Here is an 11,625-nt window from a genome sequence, read left to right on the forward strand (position 1 = left end):
GAAGGAATCCGCGCGATTTTATCTGATTTTGACGGATAATACCTATAAAGAAACAGAAAATCTTCTTGCCGAAGGTCTTGTTTACTAATATTGAGGAATTAGTATTGAATGGAGACTGCTTCATAAACAGTTAAAAGTTCCTCATAGTAACTTTATTAAAATAAAAAAATGTTTTGTCACCTTTCTTATAAATAATACTATTAAATGTAAGTGAGTTATCTTACGTTGGCCAGGGGTAGAATGTGAGATGCTTTTACTACACACACAAAGGGAAGCATAAGTCACTGTAAAATGTAGCATTAGTCATAATGAACAAAATGTTGTATGAAGCCACAATTATAGATATATATATATTTCAGAAGAGGGTTGTTTTATTATTATTTCTTTGTAAACAGGAAGCCCATCTTTTGGGGAGAAAACAATGAACGGCACACCTTACCATGTGTAACCCTCTGTGCCATTGTTACATACCACTTGACCCATACAAAGTCTGGATACTAGCCTAGTTCATAATGAATGATCAATTCATTTATCCATGTGAAGTGATCTGATGACATGGGTTGTGTGAAAAGTGGAGAAACAAAGCAACAGGTGTGGACTGATAGTTTACAGTCTAACACCACAGAAAGACGACGACCCACATGGACAACGAAGGAATTGCAAGTCTTGGCTCACACTGATGCCATCCATCCATCCGCCCGTTCATTGCCACCTCTTCATTTCTCTGGATGCCAGGAGCAGAGCCACTTACTGGGAGTAGAGGTTAGTGGGAATGCCTTCCTCCAATGGAGTAAGAGCACCGTGGCAGGCGAACACCTCGACAGTCCTCTGGAAAACAGTGCGTTTAAAATATGATATAAATATCGGCGTGGACGCACACGCAACAAGCTGTCTCACCTCCGTGCCCGTCAGTAACTCCTCTCTGGATATGGTGAAGAGAAGCTCATAGAGTCTGTACTTCTGAAACAGACTGCAGCCGGCAGAATACACAGGGTGGGCTGTGTCAGTTGAATTATTAAAACACAGTAGATTCTAGAAGAGCACAGAGCTGGTTTACCAACAGCATCTCACTTAAAAGTAAAAAAATACTTGAAATCATGGTACGGTTGTACCATGATTTCAAGTATTTTTATTTGTAGTCAATGTGATAGTGTCATCCTAAATCCATGTTAAATTCTATTCATACATATAATGGACATAAAAGATGGTGACCTTCTGGGTTTGTAGTGGTGAAGAGTAACTAAGTGCATTTACTGTACTCAAGTATTGTACTTAAATACATTTGTAGGTACTGTACATGAATAATTCCCCTTTCTGGCAATGTATATGTTTTACTCCGCTATTGATTTAATGGCTGCAGCTACTAGACATTGCACATTATTACAATATAGTTTTACATACAGTACAAAGCATATGATCAGCTGCTAAAATATGATGCATTGTTCTAGATGTAACTACCCCGTACAAACGAGCCACCCAGCTTTGACATTGAAATGCTGCTTTCATGGACTTTGCACTTCCGGTTCCATCCTCTCAAAGTCAAGGTGTTTCGTGAGTGGGTTTTTGGTTAGACACCAAAAAATAAGGTCTGTGGCTGACACAAGCTGAAGAGGTTTTAAAGTTTAGTTCTGCGACATAAAATGGGTCAGTAAACATCCCACTCTTGAATTTTGAAGCTTTTAAGTGTCTTAAAAAAGCCGGTAGCTAACAAGTGGCTAATGTATGACTCAGTTTGACTATAACAAATACTCATGAAACATATTGTGCTATTTATCACAGACTACTTCCAATGTTTAACAAGGACATTTGTTTTGGAACCCTTTCAAATTTTTAACATGTGTCGTGTTTCCGGTCCAAACTGACTGGTGTGAAAAGTGCTGACTCATTTAAGTTTAATTGATTTCAATAGTAAACAAAGGACATGGGTTGTCTCTTGGTCTGGATTATATTCTGTGTTGTCTTCATCATGACTTCATCCTCTTCACTGTCAGTTCCCTGGCCTCTCCCCTCCTCACCAGTAGATATGATCAAGAGCCTCACATACAGTAGTACATAGTTTGGCCATTGTGCTGCCGCAGAATGAACTGAGGCAAGGCTTAAAAAAAGCTTTAAATAACAGAGCAGAGTTGCGAGAAAGGTTCCAAATATTTTCGAAACAATGTAGTAATTGTTTGTGAGGATCATAGGTGAGAATGGGCAAAGGCATGGAACCTTATGACTAATCAAGATGTGTTTGTCAGCTCCTTGTACTGTACACCTGTGTGTTAAAAGGAAGGCCAATGTGAGGGGGGAGCCCAGGAAAGCAGTGACCTGCTGGACCTCTTTTCAGCACCACCTAACAGTGTGGAGCTAATAATTGGGCCATTGATGTGTAGGTTAACATGGGGCCTGCACTGGATGGACACATTTTTATACCAGCCTATAAATCTGTGCTGGTCCCACATGGACGTGTTGGGATTTATATGCATTTGTAAACCTTTCAGATGTGTCTCAACGAGTCAGACACACAGCGTGAAAAAAATCCACATCTACACTTTACCCGTGAATACAAGAGCATTTAAAGGATTCTTCTGACCTGTTTCTGATGTAACTTATGAGCGCCGTGGCTTCTTCTTCGTCTAGAAGTGGAGTGGTGTCTTCCTCTGAAGTCCGGCACTGGCTGGCAGCACCTAGGGCCTTAGCAAACTCTGTCAAGTTCTCCACTAAAGGCATCGGTTTCTCTGGAATATGACGATAAAACAGATTACTGCAGCGACTCTGACATATTTGATAGGATATGTAGTTACGTAACTCACTCACAAAACTGCCTTTTCTGCATTGTAGCAATGCATGGTAAATTTAAATGTATCAAACTTTCTCATCTTACATTCATCGAAATGAATAAAGGAACACCTGCACAATCCGCTGAAATCTAGCACAATATTCCAGGATTCATGTGCCCTGAAAGAGCTCATCTGTGAAACTTGTAACATTCTGTTGACCATTGGATCTGAGAGATGGCAATTTAACACAATGGTCATTTTAGGCTTTAATTAGTTGAGGTAGGTGTGTGTACTTAATAGGCTGGTAACTCTGTATAAGATTGTGTCCAAAATCACGCCCCTTTTGTTGTAAAGTAAACTCATAGACTATAGGAAGTGGACGTAACCTCCGTGATGTCACCAATCAGTTTGTGGATTACGGTTTTCAAGCCTTGCCATTTTTTTTTTTTTTTTAAACAAAAGTCACACGAGAGGGTGGAGCAACCAAACACTGAATAAGACATTTTTAGGCAACCAAAATGTTTCAGTTTACTTCCATATACTAAGAAAAGATGAAGTGACAGTGAAGATGAAAATACGGACAACTCCCAGACCACTAGCCCCGCCCTAAAGCATACCCTGCTTTATGGTCTATTTGACTTTAAATGGACCATCATTTACTAAATGAACATCATGCTGTATTGAAGAAATAGAATAATTTTCTCATAGACTTCTATACATTCGGATTTCTTTTCAAGTCGCCCCACGATGGCCATCAGAAAGACTGCAAGTTTGCGCATTTGCTTTGCTTTTCAGAGCCAGAAGTTGCCGCCTGAGCGGCAACATAACTACTGTCCGACATTTTATTTGAGTTTCCAAATCCTGTGTGTAAATGTTTCCACTAAAGTGCCCTTAAAAAGAGTGTCCATGGCCTTTATGCCTGTCAGTGATGACCAAAATTATGATTAAAAAGTGTCTGAAATCTCAGTTTACTGCTCACTATTGGTTAAATTGTAGTGAATGAGTGAGCAAGGGAGTGATTTGATGTAGAATCAATTTGATTTCTTGCAATTCAGCTAAAACATGCAAAATCACGGGTGTGGTCATTTCATGTTTAACATTACTTAATTAATCTGAGTAATTGACTATCTTGAGTACATTCTGGATAGTTACTTCCATTAACTTTATTGTCCCGAAGGAAATTTGTCTTGGACACATACAGTATCTGCTGTTAAAAAATTACAAAAAGAACATAGTGCATACAGTACATACACAGACTGTCGCCAGTCCATATGCAGCATACAGTACCTACAGTACATGCACAGACATGCATATACAAGTAGTAATCAAGCAGCAGACCTTTGAACTGACTGTAATGCTGCAAAAATATTCTGGACTGTGGTAAGGAAGGACTGAAGTACCGTCCGCCTGGGATTTTTCTACGTGTCCTCCCACCTCTTATGTTATCCAGCAGCATGTGCAGTACAGCCATGGTGAAGGAGGTCTGTTTGGGGGTGAAGTTGGCCTCTTTTGCCCACCAGAAACCACAGACGTAGTAATCCAGCAGGGCAGCTTCCTTCATACAGACGTGATGGTTCCTGAAGCCCAGAATCTTTGTCATTTCACTACAGACGACAGAGAGCACATCTGGATAAATACTATTTCAGTGGAAATACAGTCACGTAAATGCTGATGAAACATGTGGGCCATATCAACCCTTGAGGATACTGAGATTACGTCCTCAGGATGGTTTTTTTTTCGTCTTATTTTTGGGGGAATTTGAGGGTTTTAGAAGACGAAGGAATCCTTGTCGTTCTACAATAAAACACAGTGGATATTTTAAATACTCATGATTCATGACTCATTTCAGAATTCAGATCAGAATTTAATTCCTGGCAGTGTGGGGAAGTATTTGTGACACCATTTAGACCAGGGGTCTCAAACTCAAGGCCTGCAGGCCAAATCCGGCCCGCCACGTCAATTTATGTGGCCCGCGAATCCGCCAGCAAAAAAAAAAAAAAGTAAAAATTAAAAGTTAGACTTGATAATAAAAATATCCCCATAGTCGAAATTATGAGATATAAAGTCATAATTATGAGATATAAAGTCAAAATTATGAGATACTTAAACACAGTCATAGAAGCAGCTCTTTGGCTGGTTACTGTACATTTGAAATGGAAATGTATTGTGAGTACATTGAAGACGACTTTGAATGTGGCTTTACAACACATGAAATACTTCACGTGGGAAATTTTCAAATGCACCCTTGAAAGAATTTTAAGCTTTGAACAAAGTTATTGTAATAACTTGTGTTTGATATTTGTCTTTGCTATTTTCTTTGAAAGTTTGATCTTTGATAGAGTAATGTGGGTTTCTTAACCCTAAATTAAAAGGATTTAAGTTATTATAACAGAAATGTGCTTAAATATATTTTTACATTTATATAACTGCATGTACAATATTTTTACACTTGAATAAACAATAATCAAATGCAGAGACAGTTATTTACCAATATATTAGGAGTAGTTACATTTACACAGTCTTACATTTACAACCGGCTCTTTGAGGGCAACGATGATGCTGATGCGGCCCAGAGTGAAAATGAGTTTGAGACCCCGGATTTAGACCTTTGTGTTGGGAAATAAAACGTTCAATAGTTAAACTGAAACAAAAGCAAACATTTAAAAAACAACTTGCATGGTTGATTAATTAAAAAGGACTTGTCAACTGGAACACAGTATCAACAGGCATGCTTTAAAAACATAAATACAGTAAATACATAAATAAATGGAGACTGGCTGTAGGTTTGTGAATTCATAATGCATTCAGCTTTATTTTTAAATAGCTATGCAATGAAGACTAAACAACACAGAGCGTATGGGTGACTGTGGGTAAGTGGAGAGCAGGGTCGTACTTCAACCAGAGGATCGGCGGTTCGATCCACGACTCTGGCTCCGCTAGTCACATGACAATGTGTCCTTGAGCAAGACCCTTAACCCCAAATTGCTCCTGTAGCTGTGCCTACGGTCTATAGATAGATATTGAAAATGTAAGTCACTTTGGATAAAAGCGTCTGCTAAATTACTGTAATGTGTTAACACCAGGTTTCATGACTGCAGACCATAACTACGAACCACCAATACTCATTAGTTACATTCTGATAGAACTAAAGCCATTCCTTTAAACATTGTGGACGACACGGACGGTCGCAGCCATTGTGCTTCCCCTTAGCCCAGCCTTAACATTTTAGCTACTGCAGCTAGCTTGTCGCGAGACAGGAACTTGCGGCGGACGCTACTTACAGCTGAAGCTCGTCCCTGGTGTTTGACAGCAGCGCTTGGACTCGTCGGGGTGGCGCCACTTCCCACCAGAGGAAACACGTTTCCTGTTTCTTACGAAAGGTTAAGAACAAAACATGCTGTAGTTAAGTCACAATAAGCGAACGCAGGACACGTGGCGGTCCGTTATTACCTGTAGCTTGTTGTCCCTTACTTCGGGTTGCTCTTTCTTTTCACGACGTGTCGCTCCCGCGGACATGTTGCCAGGAGTTGGCGCTCTAGTCGTTTCCATGGCAGCACACCATCAACCCGTCAAACTGCCGGTCCAGGCTGGTCCCGGATGATGACGCCACACAGCAGCCTACCTGTGTCAAGGCACAGTTTTATTTTTCAATCGACAGCATGTTTTTACTGGAGCCCATATGTGTGTATTTGTCATTAGGACTAGATATCACAGGTTAACATGTGATCAATTATCTGTTCATCTGTATCAACATTATCTGTTTTACAACTTGTATCCCATTTTTGGTAGCCTATACTTAATTACACTAATTTGGCTTTTGTTGATTTGTATTGATAAATCATACTGTCATTTAAGCATTTATTCATATCACTGACATATGTATGCTTTTATTGTGAAAGTATAGTCATTCTCAATCCAAATCTCAAATCTACATACTATACCTAATGAAAAATCATATTTGTCTCTCTCTGTCTCATCTCTTTTTTAAAAAGCTTTTACAATAAAGCTGAGAACGTTATCTGGTTCTGTTATGGTCTATTATTTATGACCTGGTAAAAAAAAGGGCTACACGTGTCAGCAATGACAATGATGAATGAATTTTCAGATTTCTGTTGTAATATTTTATGATGTCCTCACCCTTAAAAAAATAGAAAAATATGAATTGATGTTGTGGTTATATATGTAATTCATGATGCCGCTAGGTTAAACAAAATCAGTGTAAGTGTTTACGCTATATACAATATTTTTGCCAGTAGTCTGAACTCAAGGTAGAGTTGATCAGGCTGATGTAGCTCTGTGAGATATAGTGTCTCAGTGTGTAGCCATTCAGTTAATGTGATCTTTGAATGTCTGTTAGAAACGCTGTGTACCAGGGATGCTTCTTCCTCCTCCACACCCTGCACATTCACCACCAACTCCTGCTCCTCGGAGGGCAACCCGAGAGCGCCACTCCCTCCATCAGTTCCATCACCACCAGTTTCTCCACAAGCAGATCCGAAGGATGCAGAGACGCTCCACCTGAGACTTTAGAGCCCTATGTTTTCCAACCATGCTCCCTAAAAAGACGTCCAGTTAGCCTTCTATTACTGTGTACGTGTAAGCCTTTGCACTGCTGCTCAATACAGTCCATCATTCTCTGCGGTCATCAGATCAGTCATTTGTGTTCACACAAATTAGCATAAAACAGACGCACTGATATTTGAGATCTGAATGAATATGTGTAACTTTGAATGCTCTTCTCTTGTCATTCTTTTCAAATTTTTCCTTTCATATTTCAATTTGCCAGCAGGTCATTTTCCTTGTTACGTTCTGGTAAGTCACCCTTTATGAAGGGTTTGGATTTCATGGCTTACAAATGCTTGTGTGTCTCTCACTTTTTAATAAGTCGTCACTTTTAAAAACCAGCTCAAAACGCACCTTTTTAGACTGGCGTTTGGGTAAAACCCATGTCCTAGACCTGCTTTTAATATATGTTTTAATTTTTTCTTTTTTCTTTGTGTATGTAAATGATTGGCCCTACATTTCTGCTCTGTTAAGCACTTTGTGACTTTTGTCTGTGAAAAGCACTGTATAAATAAATTGTATTATTATTATTATTATTATTATTATTATTATTATTATTATGTTTGCAGTTAGAAAGGCAGTCCCTAATGAAGGGTCTTGAGTTTCTCAGTTTCTAATACATCAAACAATAATGATAATAATAATAACAATAATAAATATGATAATAATAATATATCACTAGTAAATAATTCTTAAAGTAATCCATTGATTAGGCAGTTGTTAATACATTTTATATTAATTTATTTTGTTCTTGACACCCTGCAGCCCTTTCTCAGAAAGTAAGATTTATCAGAAAGAAAGTTGATGAAATGATGATGAGCCAAAATATAAATATTAATCAGCCACGTGGTGGTGCTATCACATCAAAAATCACTTTAAAATCTGTTAAACAGCAGACAAACAAACCAACAGGACCAATACATGTTCTTTATGTGGCTGTATGAGAAATAAACGTGTGTGAGCGTCATGATTACAGTTTAAAGTGTCTCTTATTATATTATAAAGCTGATAGAAAGAGTCAGTGTGACTCTGTGACAGCTGCTCTATCAGGCCTAATACTTCTTATATACAGTCTATGGCCCAATACAGGTGGCAGATGTATGGCTGGAAAATGTATCATATTAACGATCATTTTCCAGAAAAAAGAAAATCAATCAACAGGCGTAAGAGTCTTTTTGAATTATAATTGGAGAATAATGTTTAAGTATCGACACAATTCTGCATGAGTCAGAGATTTGCCAATATACATATACATATACATACAAAGATAAAGATATATATTTATATGTCACAATCAACACTTGAAATGACGAAGGCAAATAACAATGTACACAATGTACACCATGCTTTGGTGTTTCATTTTTACCTCTTTGCTTAAGATTTTATTCAACTTAATTTATTTTCTTTTTACAAAATGTATCAAAAAACTGGCAACAAGGACGACCTTGGGTAGGAAATAATGACAATAAATATGAAACAAAATTGAAATCATACGCTCTAAACTAAAAACAATCTGGTTTGAATTGACATCAAAGACTATTACGAAGCTTGTGTAGGCCTGCAATATATTTACCGTTAGCTAAACCTGATCTATAAAGGGAACCATAAAGTGCATCTTTGGCTGGACGGGAAACATATTTTCTTCATAGATGCATATATAATTATATATCTCACAACAAAAAGACTCGTTACCAGAGCTTCCACAACCTCCAGCTGTTTGACTGTCAGAAAGAAACGTCACACCCTCCTCCGCCTCGAGTGCCGCCTGCACTCTATTTAAACCGGGTCTCCCCGCCCCTGCTCGCTACGTAACATGCGGCACATCGTTACAGGCTAACCGAGCGCAGCCACTATCTTCGCTGAGCTGCGTTGAAGAGGGTCCGGATTCACCGCTCAGCTGAGAGGAGAGGACGCCGCCGCAGGTAACTCAGCCCTTCGCTTTTTCATTAAATAGTGTTGCTATATGCGCATGCGTTATTTGTTGTTCCATTAACGGATCTGCAGAAAGAAGGAAAAAAACGGAATTATTGTCCAATCAAGATCACAGTGAGTGCGCAAACTCACAGTCCACACCAAATAAACGATAAGCATATAGACTATGGGACAAACTGTGAGCATGAGACTTCCATCTCTTCCCTGTCGTCACCATTACAATATAACGCGTCACTTTGAAATAGTCTCGGTGTACCCAGAACGTGATCGATCATCTTCCCCGACCGCCCACACTCCTGTGTCAATCAGCCGGAAGTGTTCTAATCGCACAGATGGCAGATGAATCCTCTGCTTCTTTCCCCTATTCAGCGCTGCCGTGCAGATGGAGTCGGGACCGGGAGGCCGTGGCCGCGCGTCAGCGTCAGCTCCGCTCCCGGAGCCGCCGAGCTGGAGGAGGAGCGCCTGCCTGTTGGACGAACTCCTGTGATCGGACCGTGCTCTGCTGCGAGCCGGGAGTGTTGGGACGGAAACAAATTAGCAACTTGAATCAAAATCCTCTCATGGAGCCGGGGGGCGCAGGGTAAAGAGGAGGGGCCGGGCAGGGGCCTCCAGGAGAGACCGGAGCTTCACAACTCAATTGTAACGCCACTAAAGCTAATGGTAAGATGCTTTTTATTCATTATGGTAGACCTAATGGTTGGCCTTCATTAACCATGCGCCTTCTGCTTATGGATGCCAATCTATGAGTGTACTATAGTAACTGAGGACATTTTACAGAAAACGCATCTTATCCAAATTAAGAGTAAACTTGACTCCCGGTGTGGTACTATACAGGTTTAAAGACTCAGATCCAGAGGTAGGTTTGTTAAGTTTCGATGGAGTAAAGGCAGAAAAAAACATACCTACTTGTATTGGCCAAGTACGTATGCACATATTTTTTTCTTCAACTCTCTCACACATAAATAGTAATAACAGCTATAGGAACAAGGACAGTAAAGCTGCACAGATAAAAAATAAATAACAGACAGGACTGTTATAGTGAGAAAACCGATGTTTATAGGAATATAACGTAAACAAATATAAATCAACAACAATTAAGTACAAAATAATGTCTGTAAGTTGCAAACTATGCAAATAGTGCAGAGAAATAAATACTGAACAGATGTATGATTATGTACAATATGTACATGTAAAGATGTTTTTATCCTTTTATCCACGCACTCTCCCATCATGCATTAGTAATGGGAAATACTAACAGCAGTGGCAAATCTGCAAAATGTCACTGGGTTTTTTGTTTGTTTTTAACCCTATACTCTGCTCATTGAAACTGCCTGTTTGCTCAGGGTGGCAACCTGCTTGCAAAGCTGCATGTTTGGAACGGAATGTCTTCAAGTAGGGCCGGATGAACCCACAAGGGGGACCTGAGGCAAAAAATGAGCTACAGGCCCCTGCTACCCTCCCTGTCTCTCCAACCCTCTGCCCATTAGTTATTAATGAGTAAGTGGTGGTTGTAGTAGGCCAGTTTCTGGTGTTCGAGCCAAACCACCATGATGTTGACAAGATACGTTTTTAGTGAAATATCTCAACGATTATAGAATTAATTGTAATGAAATTTGGTTCAGACATTCATATATTTGACCGTACAGACTTGTCGGGACTTCTTTGAATTTGTCCATGCGGCCACTAGGCTACAAGTGGTACTGTTGCGTCCTCCAAGCAGACTTGTCCGTGGTGTCATGCAGCGGTCCGGGTACGCATCCATGTGGGAGTCTAAACAAGGTTTTCGGGTTTCGTATTACTCTGGGGCTCCCTGGTTAGTTGCTAGCTGGGCCTGGTTGGTTAGCCATCCAGCCTTATCTTCTAAGGTCCACTCGGCTCCTACCAACCAGTGTTGATGTTCTCCCTCTGTTTGGGTCATTCTCAATTAGGGTCTATTTATTCTTGTTTCCCTTTTGGATTGGGTGCTTTTACCCCCAGAAAATCCAGTTATGTATGTTGGGTTCTGGTAGGATTTCCACTGAGCCACTGTGGATCAAGTCTGATGAAGACCACTTGTTAGGAAGCAGAGAAATAGCTGAGTACATAGTGGTGTTTTTGACTGCTGGTATAGTTTGATTCAAAACGAAATCAGGCTTTAGACTAGACATTACCAATCAATTAAAGAACGTCTTCAACCCCAAATACATCCAGCCTATCGGCTCAGGACATCTTTTACACTAATCAAACGTGTCCGATACATTTAGGACCGGTAATCCTTAAGAGTACTCGATTTAGAGCGTACATCTCACAGAAACGTAAACAGCATGAAGAAAACACAAGAGACAAATGCTTCCGATCCCGTCCGATCAAATGTGATTTTGAAGAAAAT

General features: G+C 39.8%; 1 protein-coding gene across 1 annotated transcript; it reads right to left on the minus strand.

The window, feature by feature from the left end:
* Window positions 1-374: 374 nt before the first annotated feature.
* cabcoco1 (ciliary associated calcium binding coiled-coil 1) lies at window positions 375-6,272 on the minus strand. The gene is made up of 6 exons (XM_079182170.1): window positions 6,213-6,272; window positions 6,044-6,132; window positions 4,197-4,366; window positions 2,576-2,720; window positions 898-970; window positions 375-828 (listed from the first exon to the last, which is right to left on the minus strand). The coding sequence occupies exons 3-6, from the start codon at window positions 4,360-4,362 to the stop codon at window positions 748-750; spliced, it is 465 nt and encodes a 154-aa protein (XP_079038296.1). The 5' UTR covers window positions 4,363-4,366; window positions 6,044-6,132; window positions 6,213-6,272; the 3' UTR covers window positions 375-747.
* Window positions 6,273-11,625: the final 5,353 nt, after the last annotated feature.

This window comes from Pholis gunnellus (assembly GCF_910591455.1).
Source record: "Pholis gunnellus genome assembly, chromosome: 21".
In the NCBI taxonomy this organism is placed as follows: domain Eukaryota; kingdom Metazoa; phylum Chordata; class Actinopteri; order Perciformes; family Pholidae; genus Pholis; species Pholis gunnellus.